This window comes from Rhinoderma darwinii, chromosome 9 (genome assembly GCF_050947455.1).
Source record: "Rhinoderma darwinii isolate aRhiDar2 chromosome 9, aRhiDar2.hap1, whole genome shotgun sequence".
Taxonomy (NCBI): Eukaryota; Metazoa; Chordata; class Amphibia; order Anura; family Rhinodermatidae; genus Rhinoderma; species Rhinoderma darwinii.
This window is the reverse complement of record NC_134695.1, coordinates 78722375-78747114: the sequence shown is the minus strand read 5'-3', so window position 1 is coordinate 78747114 and position 24740 is coordinate 78722375. Positions and strand designations below refer to the sequence as shown.

The following is a 24740-nucleotide window of genomic DNA, read 5'->3' as shown; positions in this document are numbered from 1 at the left end:
ATACTGAGAATTACACCCAGTATACAGGACAGGAGAAGTGGTACTGTGCAGTATATATATATACAGAATAATACAGATACTGAGAATTACACCCAGTATACAGGACAGGAGAAGTGGTACTGTGCAGTGTATAGACATATAGATGACGTTTTGCCCACATGAGCCCGCTGATGGCCACATGGGTCCCTCGTGTTGTCCTCTTATCTCCCTGGAGGGTCTTGGGGATGGGGCATTTTGTGTTTTGGGGTTTTGATGATTTGTTCTTTTGCTTTTCATGGACAGGAGGAGAAGCCTTTAGAGGAGGTGGCGCCCCCTGCAGGTGAGGGTTTGGTACATTTGTGTCTCTTTACTGGGGAGGGTTTGCACTAAGTCCCTGTGTTTTTACTTGCAGTGACCCGGAAGGACTCTAGGAGCAGGTAAGTGACCCGGTTATATCCCTGGGGTCTCTGGAGTCTGATGTGTGTGACATGAAGCTTCTCTTTCTTCTTGTTCCATGCTCCGGGATGTAGCGCTGACCACACCGGGTATGTCGCCCTTCTCCCCGCCGTGATTACATGCCAAGTATTAGTAGTGTTGGTGGTTATACACACTGGGGTCACGCGTCAGACCACCACAGGCATGTGTGGTTGGTTTATGTGTGATTGATTGGTCTATGTGTGATTGGTCTATGTGTGATTGGTCTATGTGTGATTGATTGGTCTATGTGTGATTGGTCTATGTGTGATTGATTGGTCTATGTGTGATTGTGATTGATCTGTGTGTGATTGATTGGTCTGTGTGTGATTGTGATTGGTCTGTGTGTGATTGATTGGTCTATGTGTGATTGTGATTGGTCTGTGTGTGATTGGTCTGTGTGTGATTGGATGATTTATCAGTCAGATCAGTGGATAATTGAGTCTTGTCCTGGCTGAGCAGATGACGCTGATTTAAAGTCAGTTCTTAGGAGAGATTCCAGCTGTTGTTCTAAATTCCCCACACACTTGTCACAGGATTTGTGTTTGTTTTTTTTAAATCTATTTTCACGCAATGATGTCACTGTGTGAGGTACGAGGTGCTATGATGTCACTGTGCGAGGTACGAGGAGCTATGATGTCACTGCGAGGTACGAGGAGCTATGATGTCACTGCGAGGTACGAGGAGCTATGATGTCACTGTGAGGTACGAGGTGCTGTGATGTCACTGTGTGAGGTACGAGGTACTGTGATGTCACTGTGTGAGGTACGAGGAGCTATGATGTCACTGTGTGAGGTACGAGGTGCTATGATGTCACTGTGTGAGGTACGAGGTGCTATGATGTCACTGTGTGAGGTACGAGGTGCTATGATGTCACACATGTTTTTTTGCAGGGTGCTTAGCTGGATCAGTCACGGTCTGGAGAAGGTCATTCCACAACCAGCAATGATCGTAAAACAGGTACATTCCCATCATTGTCCTAAAAGATGGCGGAGCACAGAGCCCGCAGTCCGGTAAATCTGCACCAGGGGTATAACTTAAAGCTCCTGGGCCCCATTGCGGAACAGGGCCCCTATATCTACCATATGTTGTTTCTATTAGAGGTGTCTTGTTATGCGGCGGAGGGACCTTTTGGGTCCCCACAAGTACCAGGACCTGGGCGCGACTGCCACCTCTAAACGCTTTATAGCTACGCCTCTGGGTGCGGCGCTGAACACACAAGCGGCAGCTCTAAATAAACCTTCCTTTTACCATCCGCCTGGTTCAACCAACCAAGTTTTTGATGATTTCTCTGCTTGGCTGCCACATCCCAGTCATGAGATCTCATCTACCCAAGAAAAGTGAACACTCTCTGGGATTCCACCCCCGGACCACCGTCTCATGCCTTCACTCTTATATCTCCATTGGCCCCAACCCCAAGATCCTCATGTAGAGAGACCTCAATACTGACCCCCAAACTTTAATCGCTAAGACCCCCCTCGTGCTCCGTGGCCCCTGCACATGACATCATTCCTCTCTCCTGGTCCTCGTTGTCCTGGGGCTCTCAGTGTTCATCTATAGACAATGTATAGGATATATGAGGGATGTGACAGGTCTAAGGGACATGTATATTATATAACTGTAATGAATATTCCCTCTTTGACAGGACTCTCAAAATCTAACATCGTGTCAGGTGGAAGAAAGTAAGTGCCCCCTGCCTTCTATTCTTCCCTCTATACTCTTTATACCTGTAGTGAAATAGATTTATGTTTTATCTATGATTATATTCCAACAGATCAGTAGATGTCCCCATGTAATATCAGCAGTGCAGTTATTATTATATATCAGTAGATGTCCCCATGTAATATCAGCAGTGCAGTTATTATATATCAGTAGATGTCTCCATGTAATATCAGCAGTGCAGTTATTATATATCAGTAGATGTCTCCATGTAATATCAGCAGTGCAGTTATTATATATCAGTAGATGTCCCCATGTAATATCGGCAGTGCAGTTATTATATATCAGTAGATGTCCCCATGTAATATCAGCAGTGCAGTTATTATATATCAGTAGATGTCTCCATGTAATATCAGCAGTGCAGTTATTATATATCAGTAGATGTCCCCATGTAATATCAGCAGTGCAGTTATTATATATCAGTAGATGTCCCCATGTAATATCAGCAGTGCAGTTATTATATATCAGTAGATGTCTCCATGTAATATCAGCAGTGCAGTTATTATATATCAGTAGATGTCTCCATGTAATATCAGCAGTGCAGTTATTATATATCAGTAGATGTCCCCATGTAATATCAGCAGTGCAGTTATTATATATCAGTAGATGTCTCCATGTAATATCAGCAGTGCAGTTATTATATATCAGTAGATGTCCCCATGTAATATCAGCAGTGCAGTTATTATATATCAGTAGATGTCTCCATGTAATATCAGCAGTGCAGTTATTATATATCAGCAGATGTCTCCATGTAATATCAGCAGTGCAGTTATTATATATCAGTAGATGTCCCCATGTAATATCAGCAGTGCAGTTATTATTATATATCAGTAGATGTCCCCATGTAATATCAGCAGTGCAGTTATTATTATATATCAGTAGATGTCTCCATGTAATATCAGCAGTGCAGTTATTATATATCAGTAGATGTCTCCATGTAATATCGGCAGTGCAGTTATTATATATCAGTAGATGTCTCCATGTAATATCAGCAGTGCAGTTATTATATATCAGTAGATGTCTCCATGTAATATCAGCAGTGCAGTTATTATATATCAGTAGATGTCTCCATGTAATATCAGCAGTGCAGTTATTATATATCAGTAGATGTCGCCATGTAATATCAGCAGTGCAGTTATTATATATCAGTAGATGTCTCCATGTAATATCAGCAGTGCAGTTATTATATATCAGTAGATGTCCCCATGTAATATCAGCAGTGCAGTTATTATATATCAGTAGATGTCTCCATGTAATATCAGCAGTGCAGTTATTATATATCAGTAGATGTCTCCATGTAATATCAGCAGTGCAGTTATTATATATCAGTAGATGTCTCCATGTAATATCAGCAGTGCAGTTATTATTATATATCAGTAGATGTCTCCATGTAATATCAGCAGTGCAGTTATTATTATATATCAGTAGATGTCTCCATGTAATATCAGCAGTGCAGTTATTATATATCAGTAGATGTCTCCATGTAATATCAGCAGTGCAGTTATTATATATCAGTAGATGTCCCCATGTAATATCGGCAGTGCAGTTATTATATATCAGTAGATGTATCCATGTAATATCAGCAGTGCAGTTATTATATATCAGTAGATGTCTCCATGTAATATCGGCAGTGCAGTTATTATATATCAGTAGATGTCCCCATGTAATATCAGCAGTGCAGTTATTATATATCAGTAGATGTCTCCATGTAATATCAGCAGTGCAGTTATTATATATCAGTAGATGTCGCCATGTAATATCAGCAGTGCAGTTATTATATATCAGTAGATGTCTCCATGTAATATCAGCAGTGCAGTTATTATTATATATCAGATGTCCCCATGTAATATCAGCAGTGCAGTTATTATATATCAGTAGATGTATCCATGTAATATCAGCAGTGCAGTTATTATATATCAGTAGATGTCTCCATGTAATATCAGCAGTGCAGTTATTATTATATATCAGTAGATGTCTCCATGTAATATCAGCAGTGCAGTTATTATATATCAGTAGATGTCCCCATGTAATATCAGCAGTGCAGTTATTATATATCAGTAGATGTCTCCATGTAATATCAGCAGTGCAGTTATTATATATCAGTAGATGTCTCCATGTAATATCAGCAGTGCAGTTATTATATATCAGTAGATGTCTCCATGTAATATCAGCAGTGCAGTTATTATATATCAGTAGATGTCTCCATGTAATATCAGCAGTGCAGTTATTATATATCAGTAGATGTCTCCATGTAATATCAGCAGTGCAGTTATTATATATCAGTAGATGTCTCCATGTAATATCGGCAGTGCAGTTATTATATATCAGTAGATGTCCCCATGTAATATCAGCAGTGCAGTTATTATATATCAGTAGATGTCTCCATGTAATATCAGCAGTGCAGTTATTATATATCAGTAGATGTCTCCATGTAATATCAGCAGTGCAGTTATTATATATCAGTAGATGTCCCCATGTAATATCAGCAGTGCAGTTATTATATATCAGTAGATGTCTCCATGTAATATCAGCAGTGCCGTTATTATATATCAGTAGATGTCTCCATGTAATATCAGCAGTGCAGTTATTATTATATATCAGTAGATGTCTCCATGTAATATCAGCAGTGCAGTTATTATATATCAGTAGATGTCTCCATGTAATATCAGCAGTGCAGTTATTATATATCAGTAGATGTCCCCATGTAATATCAGCAGTGCAGTTATTATATATCAGTAGATGTCCCCATGTAATATCAGCAGTGCAGTTATTATATATCAGTAGATGTCTCCATGTAATATCAGCAGTGCAGTTATTATATATCAGTAGATGTCTCCATGTAATATCAGCAGTGCAGTTATTATATATCAGTAGATGTCTCCATGTAATATCAGCAGTGCAGTTATTATATATCAGTAGATGTTCCCATGTAATATCAGCAGTGCAGTTATTATATATCAGTAGATGTCCCCATGTAATATCAGCAGTGCAGTTATTATATATCAGTAGATGTCTCCATGTAATATCAGCAGTGCAGTTATTATATATCAGCAGATGTCCCCATGTAATATCAGCAGTGCAGTTATTATATATCAGTAGATGTCTCCATGTAATATCAGCAGTGCAGTTATTATATATCAGCAGATGTCCCCATGTAATATCAGCAGTGCAGTTATTATATATCAGTAGATGTCTCCATGTAATATCAGCAGTACAGTTATTATATATCAGTAGATGTCTCCATGTAATATCAGCAGTGCAGTTATTATATATCAGTAGATGTCCCCATGTAATATCAGCAGTGCAGTTATTATATATCAGTAGATGTCCCCATGTAATATCAGCAGTGCAGTTATTATATATCAGTAGATGTCCCCATGTAATATCAGCAGTGCAGTTATTATATATCAGTAGATGTCTCCATGTAATATCAGCAGTGCAGTTATTATTATATATCAGTAGATGTCTCCATGTAATATCGGCAGTGCAGTTATTATATATCAGTAGATGTCTCCATGTAATATCAGCAGTGCAGTTATTATATATCAGTAGATGTCTCCATGTAATATCAGCAGTGCAGTTATTATATATCAGTAGATGTCTCCATATAATATCAGCAGTGCAGTTATTATATATCAGTAGATGTCTCCATGTAATATCAGCAGTGCAGTTATTATATATCAGTAGATGTCTCCATGTAATATCAGCAGTGCAGTTCTTATATATCAGTAGATGTCTCCATGTAATATCAGCAGTGCAGTTATTATATATCAGTAGATGTCTCCATGTAATATCAGCAGTGCAGTTCTTATATATCAGTAGATGTCCCCATGTAATATCAGCAGTGCAGTTATTATATATCAGTAGATGTCCCCATGTAATATCAGCAGTGCAGTTATTATTATATATCAGTAGATGTCCCCATGTAATATCGGCAGTGCAGTTATTATATATCAGTAGATGTCCCCATGTAATATCGGCAGTGCAGTTATTATATATCAGTAGATGTCTCCATGTAATATCAGCAGTGCAGTTATTATATATCAGTAGATGTCTCCATGTAATATCAGCAGTGCAGTTATTATATATCAGTAGATGTCTCCATGTAATATCAGCAGTGCAGTTATTATATATCAGTAGATGTCCCCATGTAATATCAGCAGTGCAGTTATTATATATCAGTAGATGTCCCCATGTAATATCAGCAGTGCAGTTATTATATATCAGTAGATGTCTCCATGTAATATCAGCAGTGCAGTTATTATATATCAGTAGATGTCTCCATGTAATATCAGCAGTGCAGTTATTATATATCAGTAGATGTCTCCATGTAATATCAGCAGTGCAGTTATTATATATCAGTAGATGTCTCCATGTAATATCAGCAGTGCAGTTATTATATATCAGTAGATGTCTCCATGTAATATCAGCAGTGCAGTTATTATATATCAGTAGATGTCTCCATGTAATATCAGCAGTGCAGTTATTATATATCAGTAGATGTCCCCATGTAATATCAGCAGTGCAGTTATTATATATCAGTAGATGTCTCCATGTAATATCAGCAGTGCCGTTATTATATATCAGTAGATGTCTCCATGTAATATCAGCAGTGCAGTTATTATATATCAGTAGATGTCTCCATGTAATATCAGCAGTGCCGTTATTATATATCAGTAGATGTCTCCATGTAATATCAGCAGTGCAGTTATTATATATCAGTAGATGTCCCCATGTAATATCGGCAGTGCAGTTATTATATATCAGTAGATGTCCCCATGTAATATCAGCAGTGCAGTTATTATATATCAGTAGATGTCTCCATGTAATATCAGCAGTGCAGTTATTATATATCAGTAGATGTCCCCATGTAATATCAGCAGTGCAGTTATTATATATCAGTAGATGTCCCCATGTAATATCAGCAGTGCAGTTATTATATATCAGTAGATGTCCCCATGTAATATCAGCAGTGCAGTTATTATATATCAGTAGATGTCTCCATGTAATATCAGCAGTGCAGTTATTATATATCAGTAGATGTCCCCATGTAATATCAGCAGTGCAGTTATTATATATCAGTAGATGTCCCCATGTAATATCAGCAGTGCAGTTATTATATATCAGTAGATGTCGCCATGTAATATCAGCAGTGCAGTTATTATATATCAGTAGATGTCTCCATGTAATATCAGCAGTGCAGTTATCGTTACATTCGTTTTGCGCATATAATAACGTGCCAGGTAATGCATCTAAATGTGTGATTTATTCTCCTGAATGTCATTAGGGATAAGAGAACCGGGAGAAGGAGGAATCTTCTCTCCCACAGTTGATGAATGAACATATGGATAAGGCATGATGGAGGGGTGTATCTCGCTAGCTTCATGTCCTCCATGATGATCGCCTGGCGGAGTGGTGTGTTGGGGGCAGGACCTTCTCTATTAATCGTTTCCTCTTCTCCTTTGTTTCAGAGGGTAATGGGGTTCAATGACCCTTGAAACAAATGGAAAACAGAAGATGCTGGAGCAGAGTCCTGTCCCGAACCTTCCACCTGTCCTGTAGTCACACATCGTACATTAGTAGCCGCACTAGAGTCATCAGATCACCCCTAATGATACAAAGGACTCACTACATTGATATCACTGGTGTACACTGCAGCCAGAGACACCCGTGAACCCCCCCCCCCCCCACACACACACACCCATGAGTGGCCATGCGGATAATCTGAGCTTCTATGGTGACATGAAAGTTATTTCTGACCAATGCAAACAATGTGTAATCACTGCACCCCTAGTAGTCATCACAGCACTCCTAATATCACTGCACCCCTAGTAGTCATCACAGCACTCCTAATATCACTGCACGCCTAGTAGTCATCTCTCCACCCCCAGCAGTCATCACTACACCTCTGATATCACTGCACCCCTAGTAGTCATCACTGCACCCCTAGTAGTCACTTCTGCACCCCTAGTAGTCATCACTGCACTCTGATGAATGAGAATTTGTTTTTACTTTGCAAGTTATGAAATAAAGATTGTGCATTTTGTCTTGTTGTGTCAGCTGCACAGTTACGGGTGTTACAGAGGTAGAAGTTACTCAAGTCCTAGTGGAGAAGTATTATAATCAGTATTATAAATGGTACATGTGGGGGAGGGGGCTGGGACTGGCACTGGCTCAGATTTATTGGGGTCCAGGAGCCTCCAGTTATGTCCGGGGGGTTGGGGGGGTGATCTTCGATTCTGCCCCCTGACTTGGTGCTGTGGGCAGGGAAGTCTCGTGGTCCAGAGCGGTTACATGTAGTTTGCTGGGCCAATTATTCCCTCAGTCAATCTTCATGTCGCGTGTTATTACACTACCGTTTAGTGATGGTCGACCCCAACATTGATACCACCCGATGTTTCCACCATTACAACTATCCTGTGTACTGGGAGCACATTTATCTGTATGTTCAGTAGGATTAACGGGCAGGAGATCACAGGAGCCGCTGGAGATGGAGCCTGATTGGCAGATTTCATAGTGAACGGCGTTCCGCAGCCGGCTGTGTCTAAAAAAACGTGCAGAACGACAAAGATTCTGAAATTTTAATAAAAACCTATTACAATTTTTTTTATGTTTAGCCTAAAATACATTCAATAAAATAAAATAATTTTGCCCCAGAGGTGTCCGTCATATACAGTGAAGGAAATAAGTATTTGATCCCTTGCTGATTTTGTAAGTTTGCCCACTGTCAAAGACATGAACAGTCTAGAATTTTTAGGCCCGGTTAATTTTACCAGTGAGAGATAGATTATATATAAAAAAAACTGAAAATCACATTGTCAAAATGATCTCTATTTATTTGCATTGTGCACAGAGAAATAAGTATTTGATCCCTTTGGCTTAATACCAAGACTTAATACTTGGTGGCAAAACCCTTGTTGGCAAGCACAGCAGTCAGACGTTTTTTGTAGTTGATGATGAGGTTTGCACACATGTTAGATGGAATTTTGGCCCACTCCTCTTTGCAGATCATCTGTAAATCATTAAGATTTCGAGGCTGTCGCTTGGCAACTCGGATCTTCAGCTCCCTCCATAAGTTTCCGATGGGATTAAGGTCTGGAGACTGGCTAGGCCACTCCATGACCTTAATGTGCTTCTTTTTGAGCCACTCCTTTGTTGCCTTGGCTGTATGTTTCGGGTCATTGTCGTGCTGGAAGACCCAGCCACGAGCCATTTTTAATGTCCTGGTGGAGGGAAGGAGATGGTCACTCAGGATTTGACGGTACATGGCTCCATCCATTCTCCCATTGATGCGGTGAAGTAGTCCTGTGCCCTTAGCAGAGAAACACCCCCAAAACATAATGTTTCCACCTCCATGCTTGACAGTGGGGACGGTGTTCTTTGGGCCATAGGCAGCATTTCTCTTCCTCCAAACACGGCGAGTTGAGTTAATGCCAAAGAGCTCAATTTTAGTCTCATCTGACCACAGCACCTTCTCCCAATCACTCTCAGAATCATCCAGATGTTCATTTGCAAACTTCAGACGGGCCTGTACATGTGCCTTCTTGAGCAGGGGGACCTTGCGGGCACTGCAGGATTGTAATGTGTTACCAATGGTTTTCTTGGTGACTGTGGTCCCAGCTGCCTTGAGATCATTAACAAGTTCCCCCCGTGTAGTTTTCGGCTGAGCTCTCACCTTCCTCAGGATCAAGGATACCCCACGAGGTGAGATTTTGCATGGAGCACCAGATCGATGTGGATTGACAGTCATTTTGTATGTCTTCCATTTTCTTACTATTGCACCAACAGTTGTCTCCTTCTCACCCAGCGTCTTACTTATGGTTTTGTAGCCCATTCCAGCCTTGTGCAGGTCTATGATCTTGTCCCTGACATCCTTAGAAAGCTCTTTGGTCTTGCCCATGTTGTAGAGGTTAGAGTCAGACTGATCATTGAGTCTGTGGACAGGAGTCTCTTATACAGGTGACCATGTAAGAGCTGTCTATAATGCAGGCACCAAGTTGATTTGGAGCAGTAACTGGTCTGGAGGAGGCTGAACTCTTAATGGTTGGTCGGGGGTCACATACTTATTTCTCTGTGCACAATGCAAATAAATAGAGATCATTTTGACAATGTGATTTTCTGTTTTTTTTATATAATCCATCTCTCACTGGTAAAATTAACCGAGCCTAAAAATTCTAGACTGTTCATGACTTTGACAGTGGGCAAACTTACAAAATCAGCAAGGGATCAAATACTTATTTCCTTCACTGTATTTATAAAAGTCGGAGCTGCTTTTTCTGATATACCGCTCCTAATCCTCTGTAAAGAAGTTGTTTGCCTGCAGCCACCTCTAGGGGGAGCTAAATGCATACTGTGTTGTTACTTCTTTCAATGTATAAACTGTATGCAGTGAGCTCCTGGTCTCCCCCTAGTGGTGGCTGCAGGAAGACAGTTATCTTATAAATCTCTCTATATACCGGGGATTCGGAGCGCTGAATCAGAAAAACGCTGCTCCGGACGCTGTAAAGTTGCGCTGTGACATTAATCAGCACGGGATTCAGGACCTAAAAAGAGATTCACTACAAGTATGTACGAGTGTCTAATGTCCGGTCTTGATGGGTAAGGGAAGATTTGGCAGGATGACCATCCCTTCATGTCATTAAGAGGCTGCTCCCCTCATCAGAGACGCTCTCGCAGCTCAGACACCCGCCGGCTGCTGGAGACGTCATGGTCAGATACTCATCCATTGCGTGTTTTTTTCTCTAGTGCCAGTGAAGGACCACCATTAAATCTGTACTCTTCTCTTCCTGCAGTCTGTATCTTACCTCCAAATACTGAGCAAGAACTCCTGTATGTGGAGGATCCTGTGCGCACAGAACCCGCGGCAGGGCAGGAGGCTGAAGGTGAGCGCACAATTATGACTGCTGATCGTCTGCATGGTGTCTGGAAGCTGCAGAGAAAGCTTTCTTTAACAATTACATATATTTATCATTGTAGTCTTTTGTAAAGAACTGCCCCATGTTAGACGCACAGTATAATAAGTATAGAGGATGTGGGGGCTAATGACCTCCCACCCACATGACACGAGCCTACATGACATGATAAACACATACCCCTCGGTGTGATAGAGTCTGACACAACAAAGTCCCAACACCCCTCACCTGTCACCCTGATAATCTTTTTTATTTTGATCGGACGCTGGCGGCCACCGGTCTCTGGTCTGCACCGAGATTCCAAGCTAAAGTCCTTTCCAGAAATATTTTTGCTAAGGGACTGATTGCAGTCTTGTGTATAGAATGTAATGGGTGGGCGATAGTCACTGCAGGTACCTGCTGGGTATTTCTTTGCCCATGCTCTAGACCAAGGCGACTGATATGAGCTTGTAGTAAATGCCGCTGTCACTGGCTTAGGAACCGCCCGGTAACATCGTGCCCTGCTCCTTCCAGGGAGGGATCCGATCATGGTCCCTGAAGAGCTGAGAAGAGGCTTCAACGCAGACGAGAACGTGGACCAGGGTGGAAAGAGCACGGACATATCAGAGATGGAGAAAACGTTCCAATATGAGACCAAGAAAGAGCAGAATATCCTAGAGAGGCCGCAAGAAACCCATAAAACCAATGGATTGGAGCGCAGCGAAGACATCACCGTGGAGATCAGGGAACATATTCTCCAAGTGACCAGAGGCCGGAGAATTGAGCACAGGGACATGAACCAGAAAGATTATCCTGGAATATATGAAGAAGAGGAAGTGCAGGGTCTGAGTGATGGACAGTCTACAAGGAATGACGAGGGAGTGCAGGGTCCGAGCGATGGACGGTCTACAGGGAATGACGAGGGAGTGCAGGGTCCGAGCGATGGACGTTCTACAAGGAATGACGAGGGAGTGCAGGGTCTGAGCGATGGACGGTCTACAAGGAATGACGAGGGAGTGCAGGGTCCGAGCGATGGACGGTCTACAAGGAATGAAGAGGGAGTGCAGGGTCCGAGTGGTGGACGGTCTACAAGAAATGACGAGGGAGTGCAGGGTCTGAGTGATGGACGGTCTACAAGTAATGACGAGGGAGTGCAGGGTCTGAGTGATGGACGGTCTACAAGGAATGACGAGGGAGTGCAGGGTCCGAGCGATGGACGGTCTACAAGGAATGACGAGGGAGTGCAGGGTCTGAGCGATGGACGGTCTACAAGGAATGACGAGGGAGTGCAGGGTCCGAGCGATGGACGGTCTACAAGAAATGACGAGGGAGTGCAGGGTCTGAGCGATGGACGGTCTACAAGGAATGACGAGGGAGTGCATGGTTCGAGGGATGGACGGTCTACAAGGAATGACGAGGGAGTGCAGGGTCCGAGCGATGGACGGTCTACAAGGAATGACGAGGGAGTGCAGGGTCCGAGCGATGGACGGTCTACAAGAAATGACGAGGGAGTGCAGGGTCTGAGTGATGGACAGTCTACAAGGAATGACGAGGGAGTGCAGGGTCTGAGTGATGGACGGTCTACAAGGAATGACGAGGGAGTGCAGGGTCTGAGCGATGGACGGTCTACAAGGAATGACGAGGGAGTGCAGGGTCTGAGTGATGGACGGTCTACAAGGAATGACGAGGGAGTGCAGGGTCCGAGCGATGGACGGTTTACAAGGAATGACGAGGGAGTGCAGGGTCTGAGTGATGGACGGTCTACAAGGAATGACGAGGGAGTGCAGGGTCTGAGCGATGGACGGTCTACAAGGAATGACGAGGGAGTGCAGGGTCCGAGCGATGGACGGTCTACAAGGAATGACGATGGAGTGCAGGGTCTGAGTGATGAACGGTCTACAAGGAATGACGAGGGAGTGCAGGGTCCGAGCGATGGACGGTTTACAAGGAATGACGAGGGAGTGCAGGGTCTGAGTGATGGACGGTCTACAAGGAATGACGAGGGAGTGCAGGGTCTGAGCGATGGACGGTCTACAAGGAATGACGAGGGAGTGCAGGGTCCGAGCGATGGACGGTCTACAAGGAATGACGATGGAGTGCAGGGTCTGAGTGATGAACGGTCTACAAGGAATGACGAGGGAGTGCAGGGTCTGAGCGATGGACGGTCTACAAGGAATGACGAGGGAGTGCAGGGTCCGAGCGATGGACGGTCTACAAGGAATGACGAGGGAGTGCAGGGTCCGAGCGATGGACAGTCTACAAGGAATCACGAGGGAGTGCAGGGTCCGAGCGATGGACAGTCTACAAGGAATGACGAGGGAGTGCAGGGTCCGAGCGATGGACAGTCTACAAGGAATGACGAGGGAGTGCAGGGTCCGAGCGATGGACAGTCTACAAGGAATGACGAGGGAGTGCAGGGTCCGAGCGATGGACAGTCTACAAGGAATGACGAGGGAGTGCATGGTCTGAGTGATGGACAGTCTACAAGGAATGACGAGGGAGTGCAGGGTCCGAGCGATGGACAGTCTACAAGGAATGACGAGGGAGTGCAGGGTCTGAGTGATGGACAGTCTACAAGGAATGACGAGGGAGTGCAGGGTCTGAGTGATGGACAGTCTACAAGGAATAACGAGGGAGTGCAGGGTCTGAGCGATGGACGGTCTACAAGGAATGACGAGGGAGTGCAGGGTCTGAGTGATGGACGGTCTACAAGGAATGACGAGGGAGTGCAGGGTCTGAGTGATGGACGGTCTACAAGGAATGACGAGGGAGTGCAGGGTCTGAGCGATGGACGGTCTACAAGGAATGACGAGGGAGTGCAGGGTCTGAGTGATGGACGGTCTACAAGGAATGACGAGGGAGTGCAGGGTCTGAGTGATGGACGGTCTACAAGGAATGACGAGGGAGTGCAGGGTCTGAGCGATGGACGGTCTACAAGGAATGACGAGGGAGTGCAGGGTCTGAGCGATGGACGGTCTACAAGGAATGACGAGGGAGTGCAGGGTCTGAGCGATGGACGGTCTACAAGGAATGACGAGGGAGTGCAGGGTCTGAGTGATGGACGGTCTACAAGGAATGACGAGGGAGTGCAGGGTCTGAGTGATGGACGGTCTACAAGGAATGACGAGGGAGTGCAGGGTCTGAGCGATGGACGGTCTACAAGGAATGACGAGGGAGTGCAGGGTCTGAGTGATGGACGGTCTACAAGGAATGACGAGGGAGTGCAGGGTCTGAGTGATGGACGGTCTACAAGGAATGACGAGGGAGTGCAGGGTCTGAGCGATGGACGGTCTACAAGGAATGACGAGGGAGTGCAGGGTCTGAGTGATGGACGGTCTACAAGGAATGACGAGGGAGTGCAGGGTCCGAGCGATGGACGGTTTACAAGGAATGACGAGGGAGTGCAGGGTCTGAGTGATGGACGGTCTACAAGGAATGACGAGGGAGTGCAGGGTCTGAGTGATGGACGATCTACAAGAGCGGAGAACATAACAGGAGAATATGAACAAAAGGAAGGAACTCAACCAAACTGTGATCACATTCGTGACTTGACAATTCACAGAGATGGAGAACAAAGTCCGTTCAGAACTGAATATCCTCAAGATGATCTGAATGAAAAGAAAAGCCGATGTCAACCCAAAGCTGCCGAGGATTTATATGAAGAACAACATCAAGAATATGAGCAGATTGTTCTTTCGGGAGACCAGATCACAGCCCAAGGAGAGGACAAACCTGCACAGCGACCAACAAACTTGCTGCAGACGGAAGATCTGGATAAAAAACGGCATGAGGCGAAGGATAATGGGAATATGCCCAATGCTGAGCGGAAGACATTACAGATCGAACAGGCGCAAATAGAAGAGCAAGATGTCGATGAGGCAGAGAGCCACCATGAGGCAGAGAGCCACCATGAGCCGCCCATCAGAGATCACCTACCAAACCAAGTGGAAACACGAAACAAGATGGTGCAAGCAAATGATGAAGATGATGGTATACCTGACATACAAGGTGTAGAGGCTGACCGTCCGGGAGGCAGAAATGTCCAGCCTCAGGAGGCCACTGCTCTCTGTCTGCCAGGAGATGGCACCACATCTTTGCAAGTCTCAGGAGACAAAATGACAGATACATTCCACCAAACTGAGAGTCCAACACAGCTCAATGATGCAAGAGACGAAGCTGCAGAAGGAAAACAATCGCAGACCGTGGTGGAAAACCAAACCAAAAGCCACAAAGAAGGTGAAATTCCCACAGATGACCGTGCGGAAATGGATCCACAACTGGAGAACTGGAAGATTCAAACTGAGGAGAGAGAGACCCAAACAGAGGACACGGCGTGCCCAACCACCGACAAAAGGCGATCATCGGATGATCAGGAAATACTGATCCAAATGGAAGAACAACTCACTCAGACCACACCACCCCTGGAAAAGGAGGTCCAGCATGATGAAATGGACCTTCACATGGAGGAAAGGGTCACTGCTGCCCAAATTAAGGGACTAACCCATGAGCATGAGGAGATTCTACTAAATGATGATTGTACAGTAACCCCCGCTGGAGAAGAATTGGTGGCTGCAGAGGGTCAACCTGAAGAGGCGGCCATGCCGGATCAAAAAAGACTTGACCGTATTGGCTGCTTCCCTACTTCTGGCCCCTGTAATATTGCAGGAAAGACCTCGTTGTACGTGGAGGAGATGGAAATCAGTCCTGAAGCTGCTGCACTGGATTCTACCAAAGAGTCACAGGAAGGAGAAGGTACAGAAGACGTGAAGATCCCGGGGGTATAATGTCATGTCCACTGATCTCCCCTCATGATTATGATCTCTGTGATATTCCGGGGCTGGGGGTGAGGGAGCGAGGGTCATTACCGGGAGACAAGGCTTTTAGGTTCTCTTGTCTTCGGGAGAGCTGTGAGTCGGTGCCGCATTCCTGGTGGCACGGCCTGGGTGGTGTTTGCTATATGAAGGAGGGTTGTGAGATATTCTTGCCACCTAGAGGGGGAGGAGGCCACAGGAGTCTTTTATATACGGCTTTCATGTAGGTGGAGGGACCAGGAGCTCCGGGGAAGATGTTTATATGATAATCTTTATGAGTCATATAGAAGTCATTGTCTGGCTTCTCCCATGCAGCCACATATTAAGTCGGCCAGGCTTAGATCTGTTCTAGGGCTGGTGTAATAGTGGGGTTCACTTGCTGGTGCCCCCCACTCTTAATACCTCCTTTATATGGGGTCACTAGGGTTCTGCCGCGCTCCCTGCCTTTCTCTTGTATTAACGTCAATCTAATGACTTTGTAAGGGAATAAATACAAGTGTATAGTAAATAACGGTAATATTTTATTATTACAGACCGTAATCACACTGCGATATAAAATACACCAAACACCGTAACTAATCACAGTATAATATCCGTGCATCCCGATCCACATAACCACTTAATATGTGCTGAATACACTGACACTACACGTGGCACAGCATCAGTACAATATATTACAACACTATAATAACACCCACCCACTCACCTGAACATACAAGTTACCGTGCACCCACCCCACCCGGCTCTAACTACCCCTGTACCTACACAATAAGGGGCTGTAGGGAAGGAGAAAGGGAGTTGTAGCTGAAAGGGTTGCGGTCCAGAGCCCGTAGCGTGAGTTCAGACGGCCTGCGTGATGGGTTACCAAGGAAGGAAAATGGTTACCAGGGGAAGTTGGGGTTAGATGTGGTGGAAGGGTAGGAGAGGGAGAGAGAGGGGGACAATACTTAGCGGTGCATGGGATCCTTTGGTGGAGTGAGTTGAGAGGAGAGAAGACCAGGAGAGGAGAGAAGACCAGGAGAGGAGAGAAGACCAGGAGAGGAGAGAAGACCAGGAGAGGAGAGAAGACCAGGAGAGGAGACCAGGAGAGGAGAGAAGACCAGGAGAGGAGACCAGACCAGGAGAGGAGAGGAGACCAGGAGAGGAGAGGAGACCAGGAGAGGAGAGGAGACCAGGAGAGGAGAGGAGACCAGGAGAGGAGAGGAGACCAGGAGAGGAGAGGAGACCAGGAGAGGAGAGGAGACCTGGAGAGGAGAGGAGACCTGGAGAGGAGAGGAGACCTGGAGAGGAGAGGAGACCTGGAGAGGATAGGAGACCTGGAGAGGAGACCAGGAGACCTGGAGAGGAGACCAGGAGAGGAGAGGAGAGGAGACCAGGAGAGGAGAGGAGACCAGGAGAGGAGAGGAGACCAGGAGAGGAGACCAGGAGAGGAGAGGAGACCAGGAGAGGAGACCAGGAGAGGAGACCTGGAGAGGTGAGGAGACCTGGAGAGGTGAGGAGACCTGGAGAGGAGAGGAGACCTGGAGAGGAGAGGAGACCTGGAGAGGAGAGGAGACCTGGAGAGGAGAGGAGACCTGGAGAGGAGAGGAGACCTGGAGAGGAGAGGAGACCTGGAGAGGAGAGGAGACCTGGAGAGGAGAGGAGACCTGGAGAGGAGAGGAGACCTGGAGAGGAGAGGAGACCTGGAGAGGAGAGGAGAGGAGACGAGACCAGGAGAGGAGAGAAGACCTGGAGAGGAGAGGAGACCTGGAGAGGAGAGGAGAGGAGACCAGGAGAGGAGAGGAGACGAGACCAGGAGAGGAGAGGAGACCTGGAGAGGAGAGGAGACCTGGAGAGGAGAGGAGACCTGGAGAGGAGAGGAGACCAGGAGAGGATAGGAGAGGAGACCAGGAGAGGAGACCTGGAGAGGAGAGGTCCGTTGGTGGGGCCGGGGAGCAGGAAACCGAGCTGGTGGTGTCTGGTGAGGGAGGCAGGAGCAAGCGCAGGATCAGCATGCCTGCGCCCCTCTTATACCTTGTCTGTGCACATCTGTATGACATGTGCAAGGGGGGGGGGCATGGGACTGCTTATGGCCCCCCCCCATGAAATCTCATTACCTGGCGAGGGTGGGAGGGCAGGCAGTGGGAATGCATTGGATGTGCCCACACTCTTCTCCCCCGGGGGTAGAGATACACACCTATCTCTGGAGGAATATCTGCACTCACATGTACATGGATATAAATACATAGAACCCTTCCCTCTACAAGATCCATTCCATGACCTAATTACTGACCTCTAGGCCCACACCCTAGTCACCGCTTCCGCTGATGAACCTGCCTGACCTTTGCACATGATACTACCTTGAGCACCATCCAGTCCTGGTTACCATCTACTGACCGCCAGCGCTCTTTGGACAGGCCACTCTTCCACCGCTCCCTCTGGCGTTAGCTGGGGATTCTGTGCCCATGTTGCTGGGTTTGGGTGAATGTCACTACCACATGGCAGTCCTACATGTCCACATAGGGGGTGACTGTCCACACGTACATCATAGACCGGCCCTGGGCTCCACAATCAGAGCTTGTCATCTCTCTCTCTCTCCAGTAGCGGAGGGGTCAGAGGATAAAAGCCTGGTGACTGAAGCCGCAAATTCCCACCTGGAAGATGAGGCTGCGCCAGACGTGAGCGTCAAAGAAGTCGGAGCAGATCCTGAGGTTCCTGTCTCGCTCTCAAGACCACAAGAACATGAGGAAGGGAAAGGGTGAGGAGTATTATGTGATGGGTGATCTCCACTATGGACCATATCTGCTCCCCACCCCCAGACAAACACACACTTCACTTCATCCCCATAATAAGTGGCATTACCCACAGTCATGGCAGACAATGACCACCCAAAAAAGAAGACCGTGGCAGGGAATACGGCTGGAGAGCCGGTATATAGTCTCCCCGTTATCACAACTCTGGAGAAAGAAGTCCTGAGAAAATTCCAGGCACATTCACTGCCACTACATAAAAGCCTGGCTTTGTTGCAGCCTCCACACACTCCCAATAAGTAAATGACCCCACAGAAAGTCACTGAGATTTTGATTAAACGCCATGTTCCTGCCTCTTCCTCGTTACTCCTGAGCGCTAATTCTGTCATTTCTGGCCCAGGGTGGAAAGAGAAATAATGGAGTCCGAGAATGAGTGAGTAGAGGGCAATGTGTGTGGTGGATGTAGAGCTCCTCTTTATGTCGTCTCCTGGATGTAGAGCTCCTCTTTATGTCATCTCCTGGATGTAGAGCTCCTCTTTATGTCGTCTCCTGGATGTAGAGCTCCTCTTTATGTCATCTCCTGGATGTAGAGCTCCTCTTTATGTCGTCTCCTGGATGTAGAGCTCCTCTTTATGTCGCCTCCTGGATGTAGAGCTCCTCTTTATGTCGCCTCCTGGATGTAGAGCTCCTCTTTATGTCATCTCCTGGATGTAGAGCTCCTCTTTATGTCGTCTCCTGGATGTAGAGCTCCTCTTTATGTCGCCTCCTGGATGTAGAGCTCCTCTTTATGTCGCCTCCTGGATGTAGAGCTCCTCTTTATGTCGCCTCCTGGATGTAGAGCTCCTCTTTATGTCATCTCCTGGATGTAGAGCTCCTCTTTATGTCGCCTCCTGGATGTAGAGCTCCTCTTTATGTCATCTCCTGGATGTAGAGCTCCTCTTTATGTCGTCTCCTGGATGTAGAGCTCCTCTTTATGTCGTCTCCTGGATGTAGAGCTCCTCTTTATGTCATCTCCTGGATGTAGAGCTCCTCTTTATGTCATCTCCTGGATGTAGAGCTCCTCTTTATGTCATCTCCTGGATGTAGAGCTCCTCTTTATGTCGTCTCCTGGATGTAGAGCTCCTCTTTATGTCGCCTCCTGGATGTAGAGCTCCTCTTTATGTCGTCTCCTGGATGTAGAGCTCCTCTTTATGTCGCCTCCTGGATGTAGAGCTCCTCTTTATGTCGTCTCCTGGATGTAGAGCTCCTCTTTATGTCGCCTCCTGGATGTAGAGCTCCTCTTTATGTCGCCTCCTGGATGTAGAGCTCCTCTTTATGTCATCTCCTGGATGTAGAGCTCCTCTTTATGTCGTCTCCTGGATGTAGAGCTCCTCTTTATGTCGCCTCCTGGATGTAGAGCTCCTCTTTATGTCATCTCCTGGATGTAGAGCTCCTCTTTATGTCATCTCCTGGATGTAGAGCTCCTCTTTATGTCGTCTCCTGGATGTAGAGCTCCTCTTTATGTCGTCTCCTGGATGTAGAGCTCCTCTTTATGTCGCCTCCTGGATGTAGAGCTCCTCTTTATGTCGCCTCCTGGATGTAGAGCTCCTCTTTATGTCGTCTCCTGGATGTAGAGCTCCTCTTTATGTCGCCTCCTGGATGTAGAGCTCCTCTTTATGTCATCTCCTGGATGTAGAGCTCCTCTTTATGTCGTCTCCTGGATGTAGAGCTCCTCTTTATGTCGTCTCCTGGATGTAGAGCTCCTCTTTATGTCGTCTCCTGGATGTAGAGCTCCTCTTTATGTCGCCTCCTGGATGTAGAGCTCCTCTTTATGTCGCCTCCTGGATGTAGAGCTCCTCTTTATGTCATCTCCTGGATGTAGAGCTCCTCTTTTCTCTCTTCTCAGGAGACTTTCCTGGATATTGGAAGAAGATGAAGATGAATCTGAGTAAGAAGCAGAACGCGTCAGATTCCCCCCAGGGACTTTATGAGTAATATATAAGCAGTAGTGTTCTGGGGTGCTGTCATGTTCTGGAGGGGCTGGGCTGTCATGTCTGGGGCGCTGTCATGTTCTGGAGGGGCTGGGCTGTCATGTCTGGGGGGGGGGCTGTCATGTCCGGGGTGCTGTCATGTTCACCCCCCTCCGTATCTTGCAGGCTGCAGATGTCGTGCTATCACAGTGACAGTGATGAGGAGACGCGGGTGATGCTGTAAGTAGCAGATGATGTCCTGACGTGCAGTTCCCTCCCTGGGGATGGTGTCCTAGCAACCCTGGCTCTTCCCTAGCAACCCTGGCTCTTCCCTAGCAACCCTGGCTCTTCCCTAGTTACAGCTGCGCTTCCCTTAGTTACTGTCCCTGTGCTGAGGGGATCGTGTTACACGGACAGTAATCCGGAGCCCTCCGCACCAGCTGCAGCCATGAGCGACCCTGGAGGGAGAAGGAAGGTACAATCCCCATCATTCATCATCAAACTGTGGAGGAGGTCAGCAGTGTGGAGGAGGTCAGCGGTGTGGAGGAGGTAGAGGAGGTCAGCAGTGTGGAGGAGGTGGAGGAGGTCAGCAGTGTGGAGGAGGGAGAGGAGGTCAGCGGTGTGGAGGAGGTAGAGGAGGTCAACAGTGTGGAGGAGGTCAGCGGTGTGAAGGAGGTCAGTGGCGTGGAGGAGGTCAGCAGTATGGAGGAGGTACAAGTGGTCAGCGGTGTGGAGGAGGTGCAGTGTGGAGGGTGGGGCTCTGGGTGTCAGTATGTAGTTGGTGGGGCTCTGGGGGTCAGTATGTGGCGGGTGGGGTTCTGGGCGTCAGTATGTGGCGGGTGGGGCTCTGGGAGTCAGTATGTAGCGTGTGGGGCTCTGGGGGTCAGTGTGTAGCGTGTGGGGCTTTGGGGAGGCCAGCGGGGTGGAGGTGGTCAGCACTGTGGAGGAGGTCAGAAGTTTGGAGGAGGTCAGCGGTGTGGAGGAGGTAGAGGAGGTCAGCAGTGTGGAGGAGGTCAGCAGTGTGGAGGAGGTCAGCAGTATGGAGGAGGTAGAGGAGGTCAGCAGTGTGGAGGAGGTCAGCGGTGTAGAGGAGGTCAGCAGTGTGGAGGAGGTCAGCGGTGTGGAGGAGGTCAGCAGTGTGGAGGAGGTAGAGGAGGTCAGCAGTGTGGAGGAGGTCAGCAGTGTGGAGGAGGTCAGCAGTGTGGAGGAGGTCAGCAGTGTGGAGGAGGTAGAGGAGGTCAGCGGTGTAGAGGAGGAGGTCAGCGGTGTAGAGGAGGTCAGCAGTGTGGAGGAGGTCAGCGGTGTGGAGGAGGTAGAGGTCAGCAGGGTGGAGGAGGTCAGCAGTGTGGAGGAGGTCAGCAGTGTGGAGGAGGTCAGCGGTGTGGAGGAGGTCAGCGGTGTGGAGGAGGTCAGCGGTGTGGAGGATGTCCGCGGTGTGGAGGAGGGAGAGGAGGTCAGCGGTGTGGAGGAGGTAGAGGAGGTCAGCGGTGTGGAGGTGGTCAGCAGTGTGGAGGAGGTCAGCAGTGTGGAGGAGGTCAGCGGTGTGGAGGAGGTCAGCGGTGAGGAGGAGGTAGAGGAGGTCGGCGGTGTGGAGGTGGTCAGGAGTGTGGAGGAGGTCAGAAGTTTGGAGGAGGTCAGCAGGGTGGAGGAGGTCAGCGGTGTGGAGGAGGTAGAGGAGGTCAACAGTGTGGAGGAGGTCAGCAGTGTAGAGGAGGTCAGCAGTGTGGAGGAGGTAGAGGAGGTCCGCGGTGTGGAGGAGGTAGAGGAGGTCCGCGGTGTGGAGGAGGTCCGCGGTGTGGAGGAGGTCAGCAGTGTGAAGGAGGTAGAGGAGGTCAGCAGTGTGGAGGAGGTCAGCGGTGTGGAGGAGGTAGAGGTCAGCAGGGTGGAGGAGGTCAGCAGTGTGGAGGAGGTCAGCATTGTGGAGGAGGTCAGCGGTGTGGAGGAGGTGAAGGAGGTCAGCGGTGTGGAGGTGGTCAGCAGTGTGGAGGAGGTAGAGGAGGTCAGCAGTGTGGAGGAGGTCAGCAGTGTGGAGGAGGTAGAGGAGGTCAGCATTGTGGAGGAGGTCAGCATTGTGGAGGAGGTCAGCGGTGTGGAGGAGGTCAGCAGTGTGGAGGAGGTCAGCAGTGTGGAGGAGGTCAGCAGTGTGGAGGAGGTCAGCAGTGTGGAGGAGGTCAGCAGTGTGGAGGAGGTCAGCAGTGTGGAGGAGGTCAGCAGTGTGGAGGAGGTCAGCATTGTGCAGGAGGTAGAGGAGGTCAGTAGTGTGGAGGAGGTAGAGGAGGTCAGCAGTGTGGAGGAGGTAGAGGAGGTCAGCGGTGTTGAGGAGGTCAGCAATGTGGAGGAGGTCAGCAGTGTGGAGGAGGTCAGCAGTGTGGAGGAGGTCAGCGAGGTGGAGGAGGTCAGCGGTGTGGAGGTGGTCAGCGGTGTGGAGGAGGTCAGAAGTTTGGAGGAGGTCAGCGGTGTGGAGGAGGTAGAGGAGGTCAGCAGTGTGGAGGAGGTCAGCGGTGTGGAGGAGGTCTGCAGTGTGGAGGAGGTAGAGGAGGTCAGCAGTGTGGAGGAGGTAGAGGAGGTCAGCAGTGTGGAAGAGGTAGAGGAGGTCAGCAGTGTGGAGGAGGAGGAGGTCATCAGTGTGGAGGAGGTAGAGGAGGTCAGCAGTGTGGAGGAGATCAGCAGTGTGGAGGAGGGAGAGGAGGTCAGCGGTGTGGAGGAGGTAGAGGAGGTCAACAGTGTGGAGGAGGTCAGTGGTGTGGAGGAGGTCAGCGGTGTGAAGGAGGTCAGTGGCGTGGAGGAGGTCAGCAGTATGGAGGAGGTACAAGTGGTCAGCGGTGTGGAGGAGGTGCAGTGTGGAGGGTGGGGCTCTGGGTGTCAGTATGTAGTTGGTGGGGCTCTGGGGGTCAGTATGTGGCGGGTGGGGTTCTGGGCGTCAGTATGTGGCGGGTGGGGCTCTGGGAGTCAGTATGTAGCGTGTGGGGCTCTGGGGGTCAGTGTGTAGCGTGTGGGGCTTTGGGGAGGCCAGCGGGGTGGAGGTGGTCAGCACTGTGGAGGAGGTCAGAAGTTTGGAGGAGGTCAGCGGTGTGGAGGAGGTAGAGGAGGTCAGCAGTGTGGAGGAGGTCAGCAGTGTGGAGGAGGTCAGCGGTGTGGAGGAGGTCAGCGGTGTGGAGGAGGTCAGCGGTGTGGAGGAGGTCAGCGGTGTGGAGGAGGTCAGCAGTGTGGAGGAGGTCAGCAGTGTGGAGGAGGTCAGCAGTGTGGAGGAGGTCAGCAGTGTGGAGGAGGTAGAGGAGTTCAGCAGTGTGGAGGAGTTCAGCAGTGTGGAGGAGTTCAGCAGTGTGGAGGAGGTCAGCAGTGTGGAGGAGGTCAGCGGTGTTGAGGTGGAGGAGGTCAGCAGTGTGGAGGAGGTAGAGGAGGTCAGCAGTGTGGAGGAGGTCAGCAGTGTGGAGGAGGTCAGCAGTGTGGAGGAGGTAGAGGAGGTCAGCAGTGTGGAAGAGGTAGAGGAGGTCAGCAGTGTGGAGGAGGTCAGCAGTATGGAGGAGGTAGAGGAGGTCAGCAGTTTGGAGGAGGTCAGCGGTGTGGAGGAGGTGGAGGAGGTCAGCGGTGTGGAGGAGGTCAGCGGTGTGAAGGAGGTCAGCGGCGTGGAAGAGATCAGTGGCGTGGAGGAGGTCAGCAGTATGGAGGAGGTACAAGTGGTCAGCGGTGTTGAGGAGGTGCAGTGTGGAGGGTGGGACTCTGGGTGTCAGTATGTAGTTGGTGGGGCTCTGGGGGTCAGTATGTGGCGGGTGGGGTTCTGGGCGTCAGTATGTGGCGGGTGGGGCTCTGGGGGTCAGTGTGTAGCGTGTGGGGCTTTGGGGTCAGTGTGTAGCTGGTGTGGCTCTGGGGGGGTCAGTGTGTAGTGTGTGGGGTTCTGGGCGTTCGTATGTGGCGAGTGGGGTTCTGGGAGTCTGTATGTGGCAGGTGGGGTTCTGGGCGTCTGTATGTGGCGGGTGGGGTACTGGGAGTCAGTATGTGGCGGGTGGGGTACGGAGCATCAGTATGTGGCAGGTGGGGCTCTGGGGTTCAGTATGTGGCGGGTGGGGTACTGGGAGTCAGTATGTGGCGGGTGGGGTACGGAGCATCAGTATGTGGCAGGTGGGGCTCTGGGGTTCAGTATGTGGCGGGTGGGGTTCTGGGCGTCCGTATGTGGCGGGTGGGCTTCTG

The 24740-nt window shown here is 48.5% G+C and overlaps 1 protein-coding gene across 1 annotated transcript in view; it reads left to right on the top strand.

Annotated features, from left to right (window-relative positions):
* CNGB1 (cyclic nucleotide gated channel subunit beta 1) overlaps nt 1–24740 on the top strand; it is a 57496-nt gene that overhangs the window by 12852 nt on the left and 19904 nt on the right. Inside the window, exons 13-22 of the mRNA XM_075836795.1 lie at nt 283–319; nt 392–416; nt 510–524; nt 1347–1413; nt 2099–2135; nt 10965–11054; nt 11598–15815; nt 18455–18611; nt 20489–20530; nt 20739–20792. Coding sequence (XP_075692910.1) covers nt 283–319; nt 392–416; nt 510–524; nt 1347–1413; nt 2099–2135; nt 10965–11054; nt 11598–15815; nt 18455–18611; nt 20489–20530; nt 20739–20792 — 4742 coding nt within the window. The remainder of the gene's footprint in view (nt 1–282; nt 320–391; nt 417–509; nt 525–1346; nt 1414–2098; nt 2136–10964; nt 11055–11597; nt 15816–18454; nt 18612–20488; nt 20531–20738; nt 20793–24740) is intronic.